General features: G+C 42.0%; 1 protein-coding gene across 4 annotated transcripts in view; it reads left to right on the forward strand.

Annotated features, from left to right (window-relative positions):
* Window positions 1-5,676: 5,676 nt before the first annotated feature.
* Window positions 5,677-26,429, forward strand: part of LOC138922299 (proline-rich protein HaeIII subfamily 1-like) — a 63,917-nt gene continuing 43,164 nt past the window's right edge. For 2 of the 4 annotated variants that reach the window (XR_011435368.1, XR_011435366.1), the window contains exons 1-2: window positions 5,677-5,747; window positions 8,564-8,751. Coding sequence is in view for 1 of the 4 variants with exons in the window: in XM_070259046.1 (XP_070115147.1) it covers window positions 8,705-8,751; window positions 20,972-21,728 (804 nt within the window). In the remaining 3 variants the exon portion in view is untranslated. Of the gene's footprint in view, window positions 5,748-7,253; window positions 8,752-20,971; window positions 24,686-26,429 lie in introns of those variants that run through there. The other 2 variants (XM_070259046.1, XR_011435367.1) reach the window with 2 other exon arrangements.

Here is a 26,429-nt window from a genome sequence, read left to right on the forward strand (position 1 = left end):
AAATGTTACCTTTAGGTAAAGCAGCATCTTGAATATATATTTTCCCAAAGAAATCGTTCCAACCAGATGGTTGTTTCTATGGCACTAGGACTACACCCATGGATCGCAAATATTAAAGATAATCAGTATCTTGCAGCAAAAAGAGCCATCAAAACAGGTTAGACTTATGCTATTTTGATTGCTGGTTTACACTGGGAACAAGGGGTGGTACCCGGTGGGGCTGTAGATAAAGCAGACACTTTTAAAACTTCACTGTGGACTCTCCTTTTATATGGGCTGCATTACTGACGGTAAACGGTGTGGTTCAGGGCTCTTTACACACACTGTCTCATGAATCCTCCCAACAGCCCTCCCCGGGGTGCAGATTAAGGCGAGAAGAGATTAAATAATTTGCTGGAGGGCACTCAGCTAGAAGTAGCGAAGCCAGGGTTCAAACTCACGTTCTGGAGACCTGAATTTGGGGGAAAATGATGGACTTGGAAACCTCCCAACCCTCCTTCTGCAAAACTCATGGAAATATTGGCCGATACATAAAAACTTTTAAAAGCACAGCTGAACTTGCACGAAAGTAAAGGAAGTCCTCTGGGGTTAAAAATGAAGAAGCTAAACTGTAGTGGAGCGAGCAAGCTGGCACCGGGCTGCCCTGTGGGGACTTGCTCTTCCCGGTCACAGAGCTCTGGGTTTAATGGCCTCCAGACCTCCTTGGAGCACTAACTCTCTGCATCTATGAGTACAAGGGACACAGACGTCAAAAATTAGAGGACAAGTCCAACACCGAGAGCCATACTTCTCTACACAATCATCCCCACTGCCCTCAGTTGTAGCAGTATTTTACCAGTAAAATTTGGGGGTGAAGAAAAGAGGAAGAAGAGTTAGGAAGTTAAATGGAATGCCAGCTGAAGAGAGATGTGTGATTGAAATGTCAAATTCAACAGTAAAGACATGAAATACAGGAAAATGCAGGAATGCATAAGGCACCTTTTTGTCTGTCTGTGTGCTAAACCAGTCCTGCCAACAAAGGACAGTCGTCTGCCACATAATGAGTTTTTCGTCAACAACGGACTGCATGTATGACAGTGGTCCCATAAGATTAGCACCATATCACCTAGGCGTGTGGTAGGCTATACCACCTAGGTTTGTGTGAGTACACAACAATTAAACCATCTAACAATTAAATCACCTAACGATGAATGTCTCAGAATGTATCCTGTCGTTAAGCAATGCACGAGTGTACATCATCTTTATTCACATTCACGCCTTGCTCTGTGGATCCAGAAGACACGGCATGTTCTCTTTTGTGTCTTCATTTATTTTTCATTCCCACTCCATCTCTGGCAACTTTCCCTATAGCCTAGAAGGTTTCAACTCATCTCTTTCTAGACCCCAGGATATCCATTAAAACTGTTTCCTGGGATACCTTGAAAGTTGAGTACAAACACTGCAACATTCAGGTGAAAGTTGAGTACAGCGATTTATTCATATGTTGGTTACAAAAGAAACACAAAACACCAAAGAAATGTGTTCCTAATATTTAATATTAGTGTTTCTAATACTTAATTCGTGAAGCAACCATAAAAGTAGGTAGGTACATCTTCTGTGGTACTCTGGCCAAAAACACATGACCTCTTCCAATCGTGAAAAAACGTCAGATAAACCCAAACTGAGGGACATTTTACAAAACAACTGATCAGTACTCTTCAGCAGGGTCAAGGTCATGAAAGACAAGGGAAGACTGAGAAACAGTCACAGACAAGAGGAGACTAAGGAGCAATGACAAAATGCCGTGTGGGATTCTGCATTGGATCCTGGTACAGCAGAAGGGAAAGAGTGAAATTCAAATAAAGGCTGAGTCTAGTTAATAATATTATCCAATGTTAATTTCCTATTCTTGATAATTGTACAATAGTTATGTAAGATGTTAACATTAGGGAAAGCAGAGTAAGGAATATATGAGAACTCTCTCTGTACTACTTTTGCAACTTTTCTGTAAGTCTAACGTTACTTTAAAATATTATTTAAAAATATTTTTTGAAAGTAGATAATAGTAAATAAGGCAACCACAGTTTTCTTCTTGACTCTATTGACTATTTTAGAATATAAATTGCATGATATCAGGACGCTTACTTATCCCAGCCACCAAATTTCATGGTGGGAAAAAAAAAAAAAAAGAAAGAAAGATAAAGTGAACACGACATTTGCGGAGATCACTGGGGGTAGTCTTCTCATTAATTTATTCAATGCCTTCTTTTCCTGTGTTTCAGTGTTTGGAACAGAACCAGATATGATCCGGGATGGATCAACCACACCAATTGCCAATATATTCCAGGATGTTATCCAAAAGAGTGTGATGATGCTCCCGCTGGGCACTGTGGACGATGGAGAGCACGCGCAGAAGGAGAAAATCAACAGTGAGCAGGTTCTTGAGGGGGCTGATCTCTCAGTGTGCAAACCACAGGGTGTCCACATCAGTAACCTTCCGACATGCTGCATATTTTAGATTGAATTTATGTCATCAAATCTTCCTGTTTAAATTGTACACTACTTTTCCTCCATTATTTGAATGGAAATAACAGTTTCTCTTTATTTCTTCTTTTGTTAGGTGGAACTACATAGAAGGATCCCAATTATTTGCTGCCTTTTTCCTAGAGACGGCTAAGCTGCATTAACAACGACGGGAACCTTCCAGCTTACATCTGAGCTGCTGACATATCCCCTCTCTCACATCCCTGGACAGGAATAGAATCTAAATATCCAGAGAATTTCTGTCCAGTAAACAATATTTTCCCTCTTTAATACGTCTTTGGACATTTGGACCAGTAATAAACTATTTTAAAGGTAGAGACACTGGAAATGGCTTAATGTCTCTGTTGCACACCTCTCTAAAGTCACAGCTACCTTCAACAACTTGATTTCCCCAAGTCTGGCCCCAGTAGTCCCCGGACTGGACTCATTCTGCCCTTCCAGCACAAGGAGGGTTCTTCGATTAGACTTCTCTTGCCATTTGATTGGTGGAATTGCTCTAGTTTGCTGTGTCCTGAGGTGCTCAGGACACATAATCATTCATCCACTGACTGTCAGTACTTATGTCACCGTTGCTTTCACCACACATTCCTTTTATATTGTTAATAAAAACATTGGTCTACCCCACCGACTACCATGATTTCCCTGGGGGTTCATTTTCAGATGAGTTATTGAAGCGTGATACATATTCACTTCTTGCCTCCCCTTCACTTTTTCCTTTCTTGAAAAGTTTTGAAACAGAAATGACCAATATTCACACTCTTATGCCATTTGGGATTCCTTGTGAGAAGATGCGTCTATCTTTATTCTAAGCCTCTTTACCTTTGCTGTGAGTGACGCCAGCCCACCGCCCCTCCTGCATCCTGTTCTGTCTCACTACCCCATCGGGAGAGGCCACTCTCCCTCTGACACCTGCGCACGTGGAAATTCACCACAGCAGAATCAGCCCTGATGGAATTCTCTCACCCCGTTGGGATTTTACTCAGTGACTACATCTAAATTGTTCAAAGCTTTAAATAGCATCAATTTTAGACAGAGAACTGATCAACCTGACATCAGTAACACATCCCAAATTTGAAGCTGTCAGCTCAGGTTGCATTCATCAGTCATTTCAGTCGACCATCTTGTTTGGCTTGATTGGATTTGATGGTGTAAACAAATAAACAAAAGCACGTAAGTTTTCTACAGCTAAGTATAAGTAAACAAATCACTTCAGTCTTTATGAATTCACTATTTAAATAGCATTAATGGAGAAGAAGTTAAGGGTTTATTAAAAATGTTTCTCTTATGATTCCAAATAAAAACAAAGTGCCACACATTCCATCTCTTTGTGGGTGCTTGAAATGTCAGTTTTAAAGCTTGCTGCGTCATGTCTAAAACGGCTGGATCATGGGGCCAGCTTACCCTGCCTCTTGTCACAGAAACGGGACCCACCTGTGGCATCAGCCTCGCTGAGGCATCCATAAGGAGCCACTTCTTCTCTGGTGCTGGACAACATCAAGTCCTCTTGGTTAAATATTCGCAGGTGTTTGGTACTCGTCACTATTTAAGCACAGTCCATGCTCGCCAGATTTGGTTGAATCTTGTGAGGTTTTCGGATTCCGTGGACCTACCTGATGTATTTGGCAGAGGTCCCAAGGACTAACTGTACACGAGGTTTCTGACGCCAATTTATATTTTAACAAGGGTGTTCATAGTAGTCAATTAACAAAAGTTGGTTGTAAAATATAACCATTTCTGAGCAAGGGAACATCAGTTTTACCAAGTCACTAAATAAGAAGATGTATTTGCTGATCTGCATTCCTGCTGAATCTCTGAGACCTGCAGTGTCTTGGTCAATTATTCAGCTGCCACCAGGTGAGGAGAGGAGGAGGACGAATGAGGTCATTGAATCTAGGAGATTCCAACCCTGGGATGCCTGAGTCCAGAGCCGTGGTTTTCTGCCTCCCCGGGTCATGATGGGTCTCCCCAGCTCTCATTGATGGGTCCACGTTTTCTACCCAAACCCAAGCCATGTGGCTACCTGGGTCTTGCTGTGGTTTGGGAGCCAGATAGGAAGTATTTTCCGGATAGATTACATTCAGAGGGATGACAGAAATCCGCCCAGTGATTAGCCAGAAGACCAATTAACTAGTAATAAGAAGACAAAGAGGTTGGGGATAGAGAAATTTAAGTATTTGCTTTAAAAAATTTTACCAAAGAAGCATATGCACATGGATAAAGATGACCACCCAGTATACTTATTGGGAGTATATAGTGACATGATCAGGAGGGGACGTCATCGTATTGAAGGAGGGCAACATGTCAGGTTTGGGACTGTCCAGGTTTGGACTGTCAGTTAGATTTGGTAGATGCTCTTATGGAAGATAACGAGGACTGGGAATGTTCTTGGTTTTACGTTGTATTCATAAAAATAAACCTTGCGTGAGTGTGTGCTGGACAGTGCAAGAGCCCTGTGGTGACACACGTTCTCTGCACTTGCAGCTGGAGGAAGGCAGTCGGCCACAGACACACAAAGAACCTGGTCTGGGCTTCTTCTCGCTCCACATGTTCATTCCAGCGCATCCCTCCCTCAGCCTCTGTGTTAGCCAGACACCAGCCCAGCCCAGCGCAGCCCAGCCCCCTCTTCTGAGAACTGGACCCCGATCCTCCTGCATTTTTCATTAGAACCCGTTAGAATCCGAATTCGGCTCGTGGCTTCCTAGGGTCTGCGACTCTGAGGACCCCTGCTAGGAGCATCCAGAGGCTGTTCTCCTAACCCGGAGGTGCGCACGCGCCTGGCACAGCAGGAAAACCTCGCTCCGTTAGAGGAGGCCTCAGAGGCGCCGGGCATCGCTTGGGCCGGTGGAGGCGGAGGCCGGCCGCCCGGCCCGCAGGCCTCCGGCTCCCGCCCGGCCCGGGCGCGTCCGTTTCTCCCGCACCGCCCTCGGGGTTCTTTACCGCGGGCGGGCGAGCGAAGGGGTGGAGTGAGGAGGGATGGAGAGGGAGGAGGCGGGATCGCCCGGGGGTTACCCGCTCGGGGAGCCGCTGGAAGTGCCAGGTGGCCTTCCCGGTCAGACGCCGCCAGGCTCTCAGCCTGACGCGCGTCTCCCCTTCCTTAGATTGACTCCTTCGGCTTTCCGTTTTCCTCTTGGGGAGGGGTGGGACTTCCGGTTTCATCACCGGAAGACGACGAGCCGGAGGAGTCCGTCAGAGGGGCCAGCAGGAGCGATTGCGTCGGCAAACGGGTAAGTTATTCTCTGACCGGGCCGGGGGGGGGAGGTTTGGAGGCGGGGACCGTCCAGCGTCTGCGCGGGGCCTGGGGGCGGTGGCTTGAGGGCTCGGGCCGGGCAGCTGGGCGCCGGGAGTCCCGCCAGGGCCCTTCGCTCTTCCTCCTCCCTCCTCCCCCCGCCTCAGCCCCTCCCCCGCTCGCCGGTCCCTCCCGACGCCGCCCAGACTCGCCCGACACCCGCCCGCCGCCCGCGCGGCGTCGCAGCCGCCCTGCCCCCGCCGTCACCTGCTCGCTCCGCGAGCCGGGCTCCCGGGGACCCGGCGGGCCTCCGTTTCCCCGCGGGCCCGGGCTCTCGGCGCGGAAGCGGCGCCCCGGGCGCCCCACGCAGCCCTGCACGCAGTCGGGGCGCTTCCGACCGCCTGGCTTCTCCGACTGGAACGCGGGCGCCCAGGCGGGGAGCTGCCCGGTGGGGGGGGGTTTCTAGTCCGGGCGGTGGTGTCCGTGGCTGCCCGCCCACTCCCTGTTTTCCCCAGCGCACCGATGCGCTGCTGCCACCCTCGCCTCCTTCGGTTGAGGATGCTGGTGCCCGAGAGCACCACGCCTGGAAGTGGACGGTCCTGGCCACTCAGGGTCCAGCTGCTCTCAGCAACTAGCGGGAGACCCCAGGCTGCCGCACGTCGCTGCTGGCAGCAGCGGGATCGTCCCTGGAGATACCCACCTCTTCCTAGTGGGCGAGCACGGCCTGAGTGTGTGCCCGCTTTCTGGAGCTTAGTCGGGGGGAGGTGGGTGCCAGGAGCTGCTGACCCCTGCGGTTGCGTTGAGTTTTGAATAGCCTGTTTATTGGGTTGGGGGGTTCTGGACTAGGACATCTTGGCAGGGTTGGCATCTGTGGACACATATGTAGGATTATTTTCTAGGTAATCATAGCCCGAATGGTGATTGTGTCGGGACTTTACAGTCCGTGCCGGTGGAACTAGTTACAGTATGCACCTGGTTTGCGGTGAAGCGTTAGTCCAGATGCAGCACTGCCTGGGGAAGGTCACTAACACGTATTGATTAGAACATCGTTAGGAGAGATTTTGATGCCTTTTGCTTTAATTAGCAAAAGGGAATGAACAGATATAATTGGGTTTTGAAATAAGCCTGTCACTATCAACAAGCATCCTGTTTCCTCCAACTTTGTTAAATGTACTTCTAGAGGCAGAATTCTGTGGAGGGAATGACGTTTTTCTGTTATTGTCCACATTAAAATGTTGCCATATTAACATTAATGCAAATTTTTGAACACTTCAAATAGTTATATTTTAACAGAATTTTGACCTGAAAAAGTCTATAACTTCCGTTCAAAGAGGTGATAATTATTTTGTTTGTTCATGTGAATATACCAAAGATGGAACTTTCACTGCAATTTTGTACTTGTATATTTGTGATAGATTTTTAACCCAGTTTTCAATTAGGAAAGATAAATTTTAACTTTTAAAAGTTTACCAAAATGTATAAACTTTCATGATTTTTGGATATTATGTCTATTTTATTTAATTACTTTGGCTAGTTCTACAGAGTTTACACACATTAATAGAAAAATGAAATTGAAGAAATGGTATAAACTTTTCCAGTGTGGTATGAGATTTCTAATTTTCATTTTTTCTAGTGTAGGAGTATTGATTTTTGTTTTAATATTTTCAATTTAAAATTCTAATTAATTCAGATTTCTCTTACTGAGTAGAAATGTGTAATTATACATTTTCTTCATTTTTTTTTCTAATGATCATATCTAAAATAATTGAATAGTGTAGTTTGGGGAAATGTTATAATGTTTTTACTGAATTTAGGTTTTCCCCCTCTATCCTTAATAGGTACTATTCTTTTTCCCACAGCTATTCAGACAGTGTGAATACTGTCCTCATGGGCCGAGGCAGCTGTACACTTAATAACTTTGGGATTGTCAACATCACCTCTCTTCTCTGAGTGTTATTGAAAAATTTGAGTAATATTTCTGTAACTATACCTCACAGTGATGCTAGCGTCAAATGAGATAATAAGAATGCTTTTTAAGTGGTAAAGAGCTATAAGTTTTACTACTGTATTTTTAGTATCTAATATGTTTACTAATGTTCACTAGCTTACAAGTTGACAATCAAAATGAGTTAGTCATTGTCTTTGAGTTTTGCCCTCTGCATTTTAAATCAATGTAGTGAACCTGAGTGGAGAAGGGAAAAACAGTCTCTGAAAATAAAAGTCAGAGCAGTCAAACTTAGTTGTATAAGAAGGAATAGTTCCAAGTTCAATGAATGTGATAAATCCTTCATTTTACTGGGTAATTGGGCAGAGTCTTTTAAAGTAGCACTCTTGTTATTTTATCTGATGTCCTGTCAGAATTAGACAAGTGGATATGAGTTGTTTCTGTCCATTCCTCATGGACCCATTTCATGGAGAGGGGGCACAAAACTTCAAAATTAAATTTGGATTTTAATTAGTATCCAATTGTAATCTTGCTTATTTTGGTTGGCAGAATAATGCAACTCCTCCTTAGCCCTATCCCTCCCAATACAAAAGATTCCACGTCCTAGTTGCTAGAATCTGTGACTATGTTATGTTACATAGTCTATGGAATATGTAGTAACGTGTAAAATGTAATAATATGTAGTGTTATAATTTAAAGCAAAGTTATTCGTTAAGGTCTATTTCAAAGTGAAATATTTTTTTTGGTAAGGTTGATTGGCCCTGAGCTAATGTCTGTTGCCAATCTTCCTCTTTTTGCTTGTACACTTAATAACTTTGGGATTGTCAACTGACCTAACGTCTGAGCCCATCTTCCTCTATTTTATGTAGGATACTGCGAAAGTGTGGCTTGACAAGTGGTGCTAGATCCGTGCCCAGGATTGGAACCTGCGAACCCCTGGCTGCTGGAGCAGAGTGTATGAACTAACCATTACACCACTGGGACGGCTCCAAAAGTGAACCATTTTATTAATGTTCATTCATTCTGTTTTTTATTGTGAACTTCAGAAGAACGCTAGGTGAGTGGTTTGGCCCTGGCATGCATCATGTATGTGTCCTGGGTTAGTGTTCTGAGGCCTGTATTGGACATCTTTAAAATGTGGTTGTTAGGGAGGCAATGTAGTTAGTGTTAGAATTCTTGGGGGTTCATATTCCAGCCTCTATGTATTAGTTGTAGGAAAATGGCCTTAGTTTCTTCCTCTCCAAGTGGAGAAATGATGTGTCTTTGAGTAGTTGATGAGATAATGTGTGTGAGCGTGGCTTAGAAACTATAAAATGCTGTCTCTGCACAGATTATTAAGACTACTCTACAGTCTTTAAATCCAGCCTTAATACATGCAACGTGAGAGTTCTGCACAACAAGAGGTCGGAAACATGGATTCTGTACCATGGGTTCTGTGGAGCAGGCAGAACCTTACCTTGCTGCCATATTGGTTTTGCCTTCTCTTACTTGAAAAACCAGACAGGCGCTTCCTTCCTTCTTTTTAGTCCCATTTGTAAGATTGATTCAGAATGGGAGTATAGGAATTAGTTTGCATTTTTCCAGAACTAATTTGTTACCTTTTTCATTTCTTGTCAAACATTTTAAGTTTAAAGAAAATGATTATTTTCCGTTTATTTAAATTCCCAAAATGCTTTATGTTCCAACAAATTCACTTCATTTAAAATTAATGAAGTTTTTGAAAAGTCTTTGTGCTAGGCACAAAAAGTAAACCATCCCACTTCTTGTCCTTGTAATCTTCAGTAACCCCAGCAGTCAGTCCCAAGATACTGGCTGTAACAGAACATTTGTCAGTGCCAGAGGTGCACGGCGGAGTAATTAGCTTGGCCTGGAGAAGTCACAGAAAATATCACAGCAACGTGGAAGACCCATGGGAGTTTTCTGTGCGGATGTAGGAGGAGAGGGCTTTTTGGGCAAAGAGGGCAGCTTGTTGGAAGGCACACCTGGTTGAGAACCAGTCAGCAGCCTAATGTGGGTCTTAGCAGGGCCTAAAAGAGGGAGAAGCGCCGAAAGAGGACAAGGTTTAGTTTGTCAAGGGCTTTGAATTGAAGGCTGTGTGCTTTACTTGGTACTTTTTCCTATGGTCAAGTTGAAACCGTCAAAGCTGTCAGATCTCCCACCCTCTGGTGTTGTCCCTTTTCCTTAATAGGTACCATTCCCTTTCGCACAGCTATTCAGACACTGAATACTGTCCTCAGGGGCTGTGTGAGAAGCTCGCTTCAGTAACTGAGGCTTTTCTGTGGAGGCCCCATTAGAGGAGGCTCTCTCCCTGGAGCCACTGAGGCACGCGAGAGGCTGGAGTTGATGACGTTCCACATAAGGCAGTAGAAGTAGAGTACAGAGGATAGAGTGGAGAGACATTTTTGATGTGGAAAGGACAGGATTAAGGGCCAGTGAAGGAGGAGGTGAGAGAGGGAGGAACTAAGAATAGTTTAGAGCACTGATCTTTGTGTAGAGAGCTGGCAGACTAGCTCCATGGAAGCAGGTTTGGGAGAGGAGAGCAAGATGAATTTGTTTTTGGTTGTATTGAGTGTTTGATATCTGTAGGTCATCCAGGAAGAGATGCTGAGATTAGAAGTAAGGTAGAGACTGGAAATAAAGGCAATGAGTCCCTGGACCATTTGAGGTGGCTGGAGAGCACGCAGAATGAATGAAGTAGACCAGGGAGGAAGATCGAGGCTGGGCAGGGGAAAGAAAAATACAAATAGCTGGGATTTGAGCATGTTCCTTCTTAGTATATGCCCGATGACGTCTGCAGAGTTTATCATTCCCTTTTAAATAGCAGGGGTCAGAACAAAGAGGACCCGAAAGGCCAGGTATTTGCTTTATTGGTGATTGTGTTTCAGCTCTGTGTGCTTTATGTTTCTCCTGTTGTACGATCAGTGTCTGAGTTGGTGATCTCTAAGCAGACGTGGAACCGTGAAATAGCATATCTCAAATTGCAGTCCAAGTTAGGAAAAAAACACACGAGGGATTTGAAATAAAAGATTTCCAAGATTCTCAAAATTCTAGGACTTTTTATTAAGTCTTGAATATACATTGAGTTGACACCTTCACAAACACAAACCCCTTTAGATTAGGAAATGACGTGGGAACGACGTTACACATTAAAAAAATCGGTCATTATATATTTATTAAAATCCTGAGGAAAACTTCAGATTTATCTAGAGCATTTTAGTATCTTACGTTCCTTTTGTATAATGCAGTGAACATATCCATTTTGTTAGTATTATGTAATTAAAACATAACTTCTATTAAATTTTAAGTCTCTAAGTGATAGAGTTTTTAAAAAAAAATATATTACATAGTTATTTTTTAAATATCCTCCTCCAGTGAGCAGATTTGACCTAGGCATTTGGAAAACTTGGCTCAGGTTGTTTTGTCCTGATAATTAACATTAATCTTTAAATAACTCTTTTGGCTTCAACATGGGGGAAGTTTATTAAAAGGGAAATGTCATTTGCTCTCTTTTAATGAATAAAACAAAACATAATAGCTGCCAAATTTTGTAGTATGTGCACAAAGATACTATATTATAGGGAATAGCCTGTGTTTTAGCAATGTATGATGTCCTACTGTTTTATTACTATTGAGTATGTGACAGTGACCGTCATTGCAAATATTTTAAATTTAAAACAATTTACGCCCTGCGGATAGATTATTGTGCAATAGCCATTTCTTTCTAAATGACGGTTAATGGATTTATCCTTTGAATACTATGTTTAGCATAATATAGCAGAACTAAAAGTAATGATCAAAAGACCAAGGTTAGCATGTGACGTTTCCTAAAGGCTTGAAATAACTTGGCGTTATGTATTAATAACATTCAGAAAACATAGTCATGCCTTAACATATTAATCTGCTTATATATTTCAGCTGAGGTGGTGATTTTTACTTTTGGCCGTCTTATAGAAAAGCTTTTTGAAAAGTTAACTTTCTCACATCAGCTGAAGTCTTTAAAAAATCTGATTAGTATTTTATAGAGAATACTTTCTTGCCTCTTTTGAATAATATAGGCTAATCATAGGCAGTAGCTTCATATATTGTTGGAAGAAGTGTAATTACAAAAATTAACTTGTCATACACCACAGCTCAGCAAAGTAACTTTCTTATAAGTCCATGGTCACAGTATGTTTTTGCAATTCAGCATCTGGCTCTGTGGGATATCGATGGCTTCTATGAAGAAAAGTACCAGGGTGAGCAATTAAATGCAAAATGACAGCATAAAATATGATCATTATGGTTATACAAAAGACGCATTTATGAATTTTGCAGATAACTGTCATTTTTCTGCTCATATTTTTCTGTTGCTTTGTTAGCTTAATAATTTTAGTACAATTTATTTTTTTCTTCTAAAAAATGAACACTGCCATTTTTATTATCCTGGCACTTGTTTATATGTCTTTTTTGTTTGTCAGTTTTGAAGATTAATGATAGTTGTTTCACTGTCTTTTGACACAATACTTTCAACTTGATTTCAAAATTGAAGAATTTAAAAAAATTGCATAGCAGTTGTATTATAAGAGTACCACTTCTTATGATGAGTAGTATTTTATCACGTGTGGTTTGGATAATAATCACCACCCGAAAGTAAGTTTTGCCAGTAGTTTCCTCGTAACATCACGTAGTGTTTTGAAGTATTTTTTATGGTATCAACTCTCTGATTTGGTCCAGGGTAAAACAGTGTTGACATGAGGAATCATATAGCAAAGTTGTTGTCTTTCTTTTGTCTCTTACTTGCAAAATGTATTCTACATGCAATGAAACTGCTGGACGTTGCGGAGAGGGAGTCACTCTGGAGGACTAAGTGTCCGTGTGACCTTTGGAGCATGCCATTGTGTGAAGCTCCGTAATGTTAACCTCCATTTTGTTAAGTTCCATTATGTTAACCCCTCTTGGCTCCTCTGCAGCCCTGCCTGTCTTTCCAGCCTTACCTTTCACTGCTGCCATTTTTGAAAACCTATGTGTTACCCAGTTGCTCTCGTTTTCTTTTACTTGTGCTTATAGTATCCCTGTCTCCCGAAATACAGTAGTCCCCCCTTATGTGGGGGGGATACGTTCTAAGACTCCCAGTGGGTGCTTGAAACTGCATAGTACTGAAGCCTGCATATACGTTTTTTCCGACATGTACACTGCTGTGATAAACTTAGAAATTGGGCAAAGTAAGAGAGTAACAGCAATAACTTCTGTTTGGCATATCCAGATTTCCAGCACGACTGCTCTTACACGTTGGGGAAATTATTAAATAAAATACGGGTGACTTGAACACCAGCACTGTGATACCTTGACAGGCGCTCTGATAACCAAGAGGGCTACTGAGTGACTGACAGGCGGGTATCGTGGATCCGGTGGAGAAAGGGATGATTCACGGCCCCGGTGAGAGGGAGCTAGATGGCACAAGATTTCATCACGCTACCTAGAATGGCGAGAAATTTAAAATTTGTGTATTGTTTATTTCTGGAATTTTCCATCGAATATTTTTAGACCTCTGCTGACTATAAGTAAGTGAAATTGCAGAAAGTGAAACCACAGGTAAGGGGGGGACCATTGTACTTTTTTTAGCCATTTGGTTAAATTCATCCTGAGCTTGAATGTGTGGTTGGAACTCTGTCCATTCTGTGAAGACTTTCTAATCTTAGCAGTCAACAGGAACTTCTTACTTTATGCTCTTGTGGCATATTTTGGGTGTCTGTTGTTATTATCAAAATATGCTTTGCAGATAGAGCATAGCTTAAGTTTTTTTTAATAAGTTTAAAAAAATCGTATTTACTGAAATCCTACTATATGCTGAGTACTGTGCTGGGTTCTGGGATGCTAGTGAAAGAGTTTATTTCTTCTGCTCAAGAAGGTCACATGCCAGTTGTAACGCAGAGTAGTAAGAACTGTGGTGGGGGCAGATGGGAATGTGCAGGCAGAGGGCTAATCCAGTGTCAGGGTTGGCAGTCTGGTTCTTGGAGGAGGCAGCAAGCCTGAGGCCTGAGGACAGCAGAGCACAGCCATGGAGCACGCGCAGGCCTTGCCCACCAGCCATAACTGCTTAGATGGCTTGGTGGATGGACCCGAATCATTGGGGACTTATGTCTCATGATGTTCTTGTTTTTTTTTTTTTTTTTTTTAAATTTAATCATTTTCGTGAGAACCTTTGAAAAAATTAATTTCCTAGTTTTCAACTTTTGGAACCTCTCCATAACCTGATTTAATATTGTCTCAGTGACTTAGGATTATTATTTTGTGCGTTGTCATGTTGGGCTCTAAGAAATCATGTCCTCTGGGCATTTTGACCCAGAGAAGGGTGTTTTTAAATATCTGAATGTTCCCTGATTACTTTTAATTTTTTCTGTCTGCTTTTTCTAGTTTTTCTTCCCTTTTCCCGTTTCACTGCTATCAGTGATCTTGTCTAGAGTAGCACAATTGCTCTCCATTATTTGCCATCGATAAGAAGCCAATGAATCAGGTTTATCAGTAAGTATCAGGAAGGGGTGATGGATCTGAGGAAGGAACTTAGAGACTCACCTTCAATCCCAGTACCTAAATTCAAACATCATCTCTTCAAATATGTTTTGCCGCTCCAAGCCCTTTTGGGCAGGTTTCTTACTTTTAGCTAAGGCTTGGTGGGTGATGTTGCTGCCTTGGTGAGTTTTTGATAGCTGAGGTGTTCGTGTTTCCCTGCATCACGATTCAGGTCATTTTGTTTTCGTTGCTCTCCTGATGTGGTCTAACTGTTTTGTCTGATTTCAGGAATGCTTTTAAATGGTTTATGTTTTAAGAATTAATAGACAAGGCTTATATTATCCATTTGTTCTTATATAACTTACTTCAATTATAGTATCAAAGCAGGCATTTTTTATTGTGATCAATTTTGAAGAAATTAGGTATATCAGTTTTATTTATTCATTATTAATTTCGTTAATAATCAAGTTCATGAATGATGAGTTTAGGAATCAGTGACACCCTCTGAATTAATTGCTTTGTTTATTTGGCAGTAAAGCAAAACTAGGACAGTATTATACATTTGCGATATGTTTCTATATTTAGATAGAGAGAGGTACTATCTGTTGTTATTAATGTTACTGTTATCTTTACCTTTTAAAAACAAATATATATACTAACAAACATGTCTGTGTGTGACTGAGAGAGAGAGTGTGTAAGTGTGTGTTTTTGTGTGTGTCCATACATATCTTTTAGCATTTCCAAATTGGCCCAGGTGATTCTAATCTAACCTTTCTGGTCAGAATTTTAAGTATGTAAAAATTCTGTATGAAAATGGTAATAAAAACGCAGTCATTCAGTTTCATAGTGCAATTACTTATTGTGACAATTCTTGTTCAGGAGGAGTCTGTTTCCACCAGCATTGTTTTGGACAGGGAGATGGCAAGTGTAGACTATACTCTTGAGTCTGTTAGGGAGTGACGCTTTTTCTACTGTAGTGCTGTAATAGCTTTACATTTTGTGATTCTGTGGGCTACGCAGACGTGATGTGTTCAAGATGAATCAGACGATAAAATTGACTTGTTTTCCATCTGATAGCTGGTACTGCTTTCAGCAGTAAAACTGAATTATTTCTACAGATCGAAAAACAATCTATGAGATATGAGGTCATTTTCCTTATATAGCCATAGTTAAATGATTTGTTTCTATGACTGGTTTTTATAGTATAACCTGTTAAGGTTTTATCCCCTTATGCTCAAGACAGATTTAAGACTTAAAACAGACAAATTAGAAGAAACAAAACTAGAGATTTTTTAAAAAGTGTAACTTGTTTACAGAGTTTCCTCACCATTTAAATTTTATTCTTTCCTTTTCAACAGGTGTATAATGCTTATTTGCTTTAAAACCCTTGTTCATTCACTCACTTATTCTTTTGTTTATTTTTTTGCTCAAAAACTTTATTGCAGAATAGTTTACATACAATAAACAGCATCTATATAAAGTGCACAATTTGATGGGTTTTGACAGTTCTATACACCTCTGAAGCCATCTACAGAATCAAGATAAAAGAACATTTCTCTTACCCCCTTAAGTATCCCCATGCCTCTTTGCAGCCCACCACCTCTTCCTGCCTGCCACAGGGAACCCGTGACCTGTTTTCTGTCACTGTAAATTAATTTGCTATATCTTGTCGTATGTGCTGTTGTCTGAGTCTTTGTGTGAACACGTGTTTTCATTTCTCTTGGGTAATTACCTAGGAGGGAAATGACTGGGGTAATGTGATGACTCTGTGTTTAACTTTTTAAGAAACTGCCATCGAGTCTTCTTTAATTTCTCTCAGTCGTGTTCTCTAGTCTTTAGTGCATAGGCCTTGCACATTTTTTGGTTAAATTTATTTTTGCACAATTTTAAATCAAATCGCATGCTGTTAATATTTAAAAGTGCAATTGATTTTTGTTTATTATCCTTTGAATTTCCTAAATTCATTTAATTGTTCTAGTGTGGGCGTGTGTGTGTGTATGTGTGTATTTTGCATCCTGAGGATTTTCTATGTAAACGAGAATGGAAGTAGTTTTACTTGTATTTATCCGGTATTTATGCCTTCACTTCTTTGTTCCTCTTCACTTTTAGTAAGTCTTCTTCCTAAAATCTGTTCTTAGATCTGGCATTCATCTACCCACTGTGGCTGTCCTGTGGTTACAGATTGCATGAGAGTATCATTTCCAGGTTTTATATTTTGAATATATTTGTCTCTGAATGTTAATTGTGTCTTTTATGCTTAGCACATAGTTTTGATCTTTTAATACAATCTGATAATTCTTTTTAACTGTAGTGTTTATTAACATTTAATGTAATGTAGTTGGTTGGATTTATACTATTTTGCTCTTTATTATTCTGCGTCTCCTGTGTTTTCTTTGTCTGTTCCTCCTTTACTGCCTTATTCTGTGTTGACATGAATTCTGTCATCTTCTATTTATCTGGGAATGTCTTTACTGCCCCTTCATTATTAAAGTATAGTTTTGCTGGATATGTGATTCTTTATTGATGGTTTTTCTTTCAGCACTTTGACTGTATTATTATTCTGGCTTTCGGCCTCTGTTATTTCTTCTAAGTCAGCTCTTATTTGTATTTTTTTCTCCTCAGTGTGATGCAAAGTCACCTGTTGAACATGTAGCTGTTCCTTGTATGTGGTGGATTTGATTGCTTTCCAGATTTTCTTATTGTCTTTTTCTTTTTAGTAATTTGACTATGATGTTTGTAGGTGTGACTCTCTTCGTGTTTGTACTTATTCATGTTTGTTAAGCTTCTTGTATCTGTAGATCAATGTATTTCATCAAATTTAGAAAGTTTTCAGCTATTACGTTTTAAAATATTTCTTCTACCCCTTTCCCTCTTTTCTCTGTTATTGGGATTCTTACTGCACATTTGTTGAAATACTTCAAATTGTCCCATAGGTCTCTGAAGCTCTTTTCATTTTCCTTAAAGTTTTCTTTCATTTCCAATCTTCTGAGTCGATAATTAATATCATTCTATCTTTAATTTGACTGATTCTTTCCTCTGCCTTCTCAAATCTGCTGTTTTCCCATGTAATAATTTTTTCATTTCTCTTATAGTGCTTTTCATCTCTAGCATTTGTTTGGTTGTTTTTATCATTCTCATTTCCTTATTCGCATTCCCTATTTGTGGAATCACTGTTATTATATTTTTAAAAAATTTTTGAAAATTTGAAAGAGTTCTTAGAACCTCTTTACAGGAGATACTTGAAGACTTTCTCTGCTACATTGACATCTGGGCCAATTTTCCATTGACGTTTTTCTCTTCCTGAATCTGGACCATAGTTTATATTTTCTTATAAACACAGCTTATGATTTCTTTCTTTGTTGTTGTTGAAAATAAGACATTTTGTATAGTGTGATGTGGTAAGTTTGGATTTTGATGCACTTTTCTAGAATGTCTTTTTTTCCCTTAACTTGCATGGTCTTAAAAGCATAGAATTTTATCTCCCTGTGGTGTACAGACACTGATGTTTATGTTCAGTTTTTAAATGCTTGCTTACTTGTATTTTGCTTTACTCTCTGGGTGTTTCCCCTGTAAATGTAAGAATTAATGGTCACACAATGATTTGGGCAGAATTTGTAGTCAAACACCTTGAGCCCATTATGATCTTTGCCATCTGTCTTTCTGTTTGTGGGTGTACAGGGGGCACATTCAAAGTTTACCTAGTTACCAAGCCTCTGTTCTGGGGCTTTTACTGTCTACCACGTTCCCTCGAAGTTGCTTTGCTTAGTCAACCAGGCATGTGTGGGGAACTTCATCTGGTCCTTTTATTGGCCTTTCATTTATAGGATCTCCTTGCTGAGTTTCTTGCTAGTCTGACAGTTGCCCAGACTGGGCTCATACCTCTGTGGACCAATGTTGTGAGATTTCTTTGGTTGCTTCCCACCAACTTTGGTCCCTTCTGGCTGACAGAGCGATAGAGGTTTGCTGCCTGCTCCAAATAGCTTCCTCCCTCCACCACCTTAGCTCATAGCTCCTCTTTTTGTGCCAGTCATGTGTTGGTAGAGCTAGCATGCTCTCTCACCAAGTCGCGGGGATGGTAGTCTCCCAGGCAAGTGCTCCTTTCTCAGCCTCTTACCTAGGGCTTTGGATAAAGTGCATTTTCCACTCGTTGCCTGAATATGGTTTTCAGAATCATAAAATTGTTGCTTTTGACAGTCCTATGCAGTTTTATACTTGTATCTGCTGAGAAGGTTCACTGACTTCTTTATTTTGCCAAAGCTGGATATTCCTGAGTAAGCCGTTGTTTCTTCAGAAGTGTCTTCTGCTCCGTTTTCTTTCTCTCTCTCTCTTTTCCTCTGGGACTCTAGCTAATTAGTTATACATTAGACCTTTTGTAGTCCTCAGATAGGACCCTGAGAGTCTCTTTTCTTTTTTAAATTTATTTTTTATTTATTTTTCTGAGGAAGAGTGGCCCTGAGCTAATGTCTGTGCCATTCTTTCTCTATTGTGTATGTGGGATGCTGCCACAGCATGGCTTGATGATGGTGTTGTAAGTCCTCATGCGGGGTCTGAACTCATGAACCCTGAGCCGCTGAAGCAGAGTCCGTGAACTTAACCCCTACACCACCAGGCTGGCCCCTCTTTACTTTTTTTTTTAATTCTGTCTTTTTCCTTAGATTCTTTTTGTTAGATGATTGCTGTTGATCTGTCCTCAAACTCACTGATTCTTTACTTTGTCATTTCCATTTTGTTATTAAGCCCCTTTTTTTATTCTAAATATTTTATCTTTTGTTTCTGACATTAACATGTGGCTTTTTAAAGAATAATGTTTATTTCTTTGCTGAAATTTATTATTTTTTTTTCCATTTGTTTCAAACATATTTTCTTTACTTCACTTAATATTGTTGTAACAGCTACTGTATGGTTCTTTTAAAATAATTCCATCATTTTGACCATCATGTTTGCCATACATCTTTTTGCTTGAGATTTGGACACGGTTTTCTGACTCTTCCTAACTCAAGTAATTTTGGTCATTTTGAATTTTATGTTGTGTGGTCTCTGGATTTTGTTGTGTTGCTTTAAATATTGTTGGTGTTTTCATTTTAGCAGGCGGATGACTTGACTACGACCACATCGTTATCTGTCATGTCTGCAGTAGTCAGCCACTCCTATCTCATTCCTGGTGTTTAATTGCAATCTGCTTTCACTCTTGTTCATACATGGTTTATGTTTTCTGGGTTTATTCATAGATTCAGGTGTTCCTTTAGCTCTCTCCTTTATGGTATTTACTTCTTACTCTTCTGTGGCTATCATTGCATTCGGACACTTTCCCGCTGATCCAGAAGTACAACTGGTTTTTCCCTTGTGATTTAGCTGCCTGTCTTTCGTCAGTGGTCTCCGACCCTGGATATCCTCTGGGTAAAGCCTCCCAAAAGGGGAGGCGTGCTGGATTACCTTTTGCCATTTGCTTGCTTTGGGCCTTGACTCCACACTAAAAACTTCCAGCTTTTGTTTAGTCTCCAGAGCCATCGCATAGTTATTTTTTTAGTATTTTATCCAGACTTCGTAGCTGTTATTTGTGAAAGGTTTGGTTTGTTAGAAGCTTAGTATTTTGTACCAGAAGTATATGAAGTGAAAGAAAAAAAAACCAAACCTCTTTTTTTTTTTTTTCCAAATTGAGGAAGATCAGCCCTGAGCTAACATCTGCTGCCAATCCTCCTCTTTGTGCTGAGGAAGACTGGCCCTGAGCTAACATCTGTGCCCATCTTCCTCCACTTTATATGTGGGACACCTACCACAGCATGGCTTTTGCCAAGCGGTGCCATATTTGCACCCATGATCCAAACTGGCAAACCCTGGGCCGCCAAAGCAGAACGTGCACAGTTAACTGCTGCACCACCGGGCCAGCCCCCAAACCTCTTTAAAAATAGTTCTAAATTTTGTTGTCAAGGCATTATATGCTCGTTGTAGGAAATTGAGAGGAATTAATAAATTCTAATGAATCTGAAAAAAAATTACCCATATCCACTTTAATATTTTGATTTTTTGGGGGGGTATTACACAACTGAATGTGCTATGCATAATATTTTAAAATCTGCTTTTGGTTAAAATCATGTGAGAAGTGTTTTTCTTTGTCATTAGATATTCTTGGTAGATATTTTTATGGCAGTATAATACTTCGTATGCATGCATATGTTGGTTTATATGACCATTTTTTAATGCTTGTTACGTTGGTTGTTCAGTTTTTTACTTTTATATATGACCCTGTGGTGGACATCTTTTTGTATACATCATTGCAACCTTTTCATATTATTTTCTTAGGACAGGCCCCTAGAAGTAGACATACTGGGTTTCAAAGTGAATGATGAGGTTTTAAAGTTGTTCTTAGATACAACTGAATTGCTTTTCAGAAAGTCTGACCCATTTGACACTTGTGAGTGCTGTCCAGCTTACTGCACCTTCTAACCATTAGCATTAGATTTTTGGTATTTTCTCATTTAATGGATGGAAACTCTCATAATCTGCTTTTGGCAGTTTTTGATGAACTATTTTGGCCAAACTTCTTTATCTAATTTTTAAAAATTTACATCTCTCTGTTTTAAAATGATCCATTCATGTTCTATGCCTATTAAATGTATGTTTCAGTCTATTGTTTAAATAACTGCTTTTAAAACTATTTTAATGGTAGATGAGACAGAACCTAATTTTGTACCTGTAATACTATTAACTATGAAAACAGTTTTTTAGTATATCATTTCTTTTTGACTATCTCTTTGAATATCTTCATGTTTGCGTCTCCCCTTCCTTAGATTGACTCCTTCGGCTTTCCGTTTTCCTCTTGGGGAGGGGTGGGACTTCCGGTTTCATCTCCGGAAGACGACGAGCCGGAGGAGTCCGTCAGAGGGGCCAGCAGGAGCGATTCCGTCGGCAAACGGGGAAGTTATTTTCTGGCCGGGCCTGGGGGGAGGTTTGGAGGCGGGGACCGTCCAGCGTCTGCGCGGGGCCTGGGGGCGGTGGCTTGAGGGCTCGGGCCGGGCAGCTGGGCGCCGGGAGTCCCGCCAGGGCCCTAGGCTCTTCCTCCTCCCTCCTCCCCCCGCCTCCGCCCCTCCCCCGCTCGCCGGTCCCTCCCGGCGCCGCCCCGACTCGCCCGACACCCGCCCGCCGCCTGCGCTGCGTCGCAGCCGCCCTGCCCCCGCCGTCACCTGCTCGCTCCGCGAGCCGGGCTCCCGGGGACCCGGCGGGCCTCCGTTTCCCCGCGGGCCCGGGCTGTCGGCTCGGGAGCGGCTCCCCGGGCGCCCCACGCAGCCCTGCACGCAGTCGGGGCGCTTCCGACCGCCTGGCTTCTCCGACTGGAACGCGGGCGCCCAGGCGGGGAGCTGCCCGGTGTGGGTTTCCAGTCCGGGCGGTGGTGTCCGTGGCTGCCCGCCCACTCCCTGTTTTCCCCAGCGCACCGATGCGCTGCTGCCACCCGCGCCTCCTTCGGTTGAGGATGCTGGTGCCCGAGAGCACCACGCCTGGAAGTGGACGGTCCTGGCCACTCAGGGTCCAGCTGCTCTCAGCAACTAGCGGGAGACCCCAGGCTGCCGCACGTCGCTGTTGGCAGCAGCGGGATCGTCCCTGGAGATACCCACCTCTTCCTAGTGGGCGAGCACGGCCTGAGTGTGCGTGCCCGCTTTCTGGAGCTTAGTCGGGGGGAGGTGGGTGCCAGGAGCTGCTGACCCCTGCGCTTGCGTTGAGTTTTGAATAGCCTGTTTATTGGGTTGGGGGGTTCTGGACTAGGACATCTTGGCAGGGTTGGCATCTGTGGACACATATGTAGGATTATTTTCTAGGTAATCATAGCCCGAATGGTGATTGTGTCGGGACTTTACAGTCCGTGCCGGTGGAACTAGTTACAGTACGCACCTGGTTTGCGGTGAAGCGTTAGTCCAGATGCAACACTGCCTGGGGAAGGTCACTAACACGTATTGATTAGAACATCGTTAGGAGAGCTCATTTGATGTATACTCTGTAGACTTCATGTAGCACGGCAGCCGTGTAGGGTCGGAAATACTAGTCCCTTTTCACAAACTGAGACTAAAGTTAAACAGTTTGACCAAAGTTAAGGTCAGGATTAGCGTCTCAAGTGTTTGTTACTCATTGTTTTTCAAGTTTGCTACATGTAAGGTTACTGACTCCTGCTGGCACGTCTGAAAAACACTGAGGCAAGGCTCTCTAGTAGCTGGTGTCTTCTTGCGTGACATGTAAGGCAGGTGTGATTATTACTGATAATACACTGGCTCCTGGTGCCTTTTTTAAAAAACCTGTGTATTTTGGAATAATCTCAGATTTGCAGAAAAGCTGTGAGATAGCACAGAGAGTTCCTCTTGTATTCAGCAAAGCAGAGTGGCTCCACTTGAGCAAACTGCTTCATGCCAGTCACCATTCTAGGTGCTGGAGAGAGTAACACGCTGCCCTAGATGATTCCAAGGTCTGGTGGAAGAGACAGATCCATAAGCAAGTATAGTGCCTTTTGCTCAGTGCTGAAATGGAGAAAGGGGAGCACAGAGTGATTTATGTCTGACTGCCCGGGAAGGAGTGGCGCGAGCTTGCAGGATACAGCATTTGAGTTAGGTCTCAAGGATTAGTGGGTATTCACTTGATTGATGGGACATTTCTGCCCACATTCGTGCTACCTAGGTTTGTGTTCGAAGAGAACTCTCTAACCTTTATAAAACGGACTCTTCTTATTTGATTCTCCTCTCTCCCTCTTTCTCACATCTCCTCTGAGAGGTTTTTGTCATAGTTTCCACAGGCTGTGAGAAGAATCGCGGTTTATAAATCCATGACTAGGAGATGAAATTAAGCTGTGTTTCTTAGTAATGGAAGCATCTAGATCTGTACGTTTTAAAATTCTTTCTCTTTCATAGTTGCTGAGTACTTCAGTGGTCTGATCACACACGTTCTTTATGCGAGGTTGGAGCACAGTTCTTCTGAACTATGCCCACAGCAGAGGGGTATTTTGAGTGAGTGTGTTGGTCGTTGTGGGCTGCTCTAGGAAAACACCATAACCCCAGGTGGCTGAAACAACAGTCATTTACTTCTCCCAGTTCTGGAGGTTAAGTCCAAGATCAAGGTGCTGATTCCTGGTGAGGGCTCTTCCTTGCTTACAGACAGCCACCTTCTTGCTGTGTCTTCACATGGCAGAGATGGAGAGAGAACTCTGGTCTCTCTTCGTCTTCTTCTAAAGACGCTGATCCCGTCTTGGAGACCCTACCGTTCTGACCTCATCTAAACCTAAGTACCTCTCAGAGACCTCATTTCCAAATACCATCACATTGGTGATTAGGGCTTCGGCATCAAAATTGTGTGTGTGTGTGGGGGGGGGGGTGCACAATTCAGTCTGTAGTAGGTGGGTTTCTTGGAATTTTTGTTATTATGAGGAATTGCTCCAAAATAGACTTGATAGAGAACTAAATAGGAAACTGTAAAATTAGCATTTATATGGCTTTTGCTACAGCAAAGTAGTAAACAGAATTTTATTTAAAATCAGAAGAAATTATTGTAGCTATGTTAACTCTGATTCAGAGGCTGGTGGATGCCAAGAAGAAATTTTAATTGTTTCATTTGGATGAAAGAGAGAAATACGTGGTGAAATACTGCAGTGGTGTTTTCACTTTTAGGCCTTATACAAATGAATGCTTTCATGGTTATCAAATTAGGGTGTAAGGACTGTGGTAGTGAGCTATTGCAGTTCCCTCACTGATCAGGAGGCTGAGCCCCACAGAAGCTGAGCGGCTAATGCATTGTAGAGGTGTTAGTGGCAGAGCAAGGATTGGAATCAGGCCTCCAGATTCACGGGGCCAGTCTTTCTGCTGTTCCATCAGTGGTTCTCAAACTGATGGTGCATCAGAGTCAGCTGGGGGGGCTTGTGAAAACGCAGATGCTGGGCTGGGTCTCTGAATCAGCAGGTCTGGACTGGGACTGAGAATTTGCATTTCTGACAAGTTCCTGGGTGATGTTAAAGCTGCTGACTCTGAGGGCACACTTTGAGAACCCCGGCCTTCTGTGATGTTGCCTTTGACCTCTTCTAAGAGGATAGTAAGTAAACGTCTGTGGGTTTATACCAGCTTGACCCTTCCTTGACGTTCAGAGAATCAAGTTCTTTAATTTTGTGTTGTGTACTGTAATGCACCAACAACATAATGATTAGATGGAAAAAAATTACTAGAAATGGAGTATGTTTTAGAGTCATTTTGGCATCTTCAGGGATAATTTTTGGAGATAATTGTAGAGGTCAGAACCGCTTATGCTGAAGGGGATGCACTTGAGCTCCTAGCAGCAATCACACTAAAAAGGGTGCCGGTATTGATTGCTAGATTGTATGGGAGTGAAAAGTTCCTTCCAGTTTTGTTACTCTCTGTTTTTCTTTCTCATTTTGTGTACTGAAATGTTCTTAATGTATCAAAATCTGATCAGGCCCCAGCACAGTTCCATGCCCATAGTAGATGTTAAATAAATATAAGTTGAATTGAATTAAAAAAGATTAATAGGGAAAATGAGGTAGATTATTTATCTGGAGAGACTTCAGTGCCCTAGGAAAGTTAGTCGGCTCTCTAGATTATCCCAATCACAGGTTTTTAGTGAATACTTACAGATTATTCTGGTTTACGCCTTATTTGCAATTACTGGGTTTTTTTTAGCACAATTATTGGAGGAGGTAGCATAGTTTTTTTTTTCCTTTTTCTCCCCAAAGCCCCCCAGGACATAGTTGTAGATTCTTCGTTGTAGGTCCTTCTAGTTGTGGCATGTGGGACACCACCTCAGCGTGGTTTGGTGAGCAGTGCCATGTCCACGCCCAGGATTCGAAGCAACGAAACACTGGGCCACCTGCAGTGGAGCGCACGAACTTAACCGCTCAGCCACAGGGCCAGCCCCGAGGAGGTAGCATATTTTTATGTAAGAGTTATTGAGTGATCCCCCATATCTCTTTATCATTCATGTGAACTTACTTTTGCAAACATTTTACTTTGAAATAATTTTAGAAGTAGAAAAAAATAGCAAAATTAGCCCAGAGAATTCCTATATACCTTAGAACCAGCGTCCCTTTGTTAGCCTCTTATGTAACCATAGTGCGGTTATTGAAACCAGGCAGTTGATAGAGTTAATCTAAAGTCTTTAGTCGGGGGGCTGGCCCCGTGGCCGAGTGGTTAAGTTCGCGCGCTCCGCTGCAGGCGGCCCAGTGTTTCGTTAGTTCGAATCCTGGGCGCGGACATGGCACTGCTCATCGAACCACGCTGAGGCAGCGTCCCACATGCCACAACTAGAAGGACCCACAACGAAGAATACACAACTATGTACCGGAGGGCTTTGGGGAGAAAAAAGGAAAAAATAAAATCTTTAAAAAAAAATAGAAATAAAAAATAAAGTCTTTATTCGGGTTTCACCCCTGATGTCTTTTTTCTGGTCGAGGATCCAGTCCAGTAGCCCACACTGCATTTAGTTATGGTGTCTCCTTGGTGTCTTCCAATTTGTGACAGTTTTTTATCTTTCGTGACCTTGGTACTTTTCCAGAGTACCGGTCAGTTATTTTGCAGAATGTCCCTCAGTTTGGATTTATCTGGTGTTCTTTCATGATTAAATTGAGGGTTAAGCATTTGTGACAAGAATACCACAGTGGTGAGGTTGTTCCCTTCTCAGTGCATCATATTGGCACATGTGTGATGTAGATAGGTCTTATCGCTGGTGAATGTTAACTTTTGATCTCTTGGTTGAGGTGTCTGACATGTTTCTGTGCTCCAAAGAAAAAAATTTTCCCTTTGTAATTAATGACTCTCGTAAGTTTACTGATTGTAGTGCAGATGTTTAAATGAAATGAATATAGAATGTCAGAATCCTTTGAGCCTGACCCTAATTATGAGATCTTTCTTATCTTGGAGGCTTCATTATTATTTGTTAGATCCCAACATAGTAGGGAAGAGTAAAGCTGTAGACTTGTAGAAGAACAGTTATTTGTTCAAGAACTTGTACCTGATCTTGGTCAGTCTTAGTCTTGAATTGTCAACAGCGGAAGCTCTTTGTTCCAATTCTTTTTCTGTGGTTCTGCGATCTGTCTCGCATCTGTCTTCCAGTGGATGACTTTCCATAACTACATTGCGTTTCTTAAGATTCTCCCTAGAGCATTTTTGTAGAAGATTTGTGTGCTTCAGTTCATCACAGGGCAGTTGCTCCAAGTATCCTCTTGTTGACCCACTTCCTAGTCCATACAGCTGAGTGTGTGTGTTCTCT

Source organism: Equus caballus, unplaced genomic scaffold (assembly GCF_041296265.1).
Source record: "Equus caballus isolate H_3958 breed thoroughbred unplaced genomic scaffold, TB-T2T haplotype2-0000701, whole genome shotgun sequence".
Taxonomy (NCBI): domain Eukaryota; kingdom Metazoa; phylum Chordata; class Mammalia; order Perissodactyla; family Equidae; genus Equus; species Equus caballus.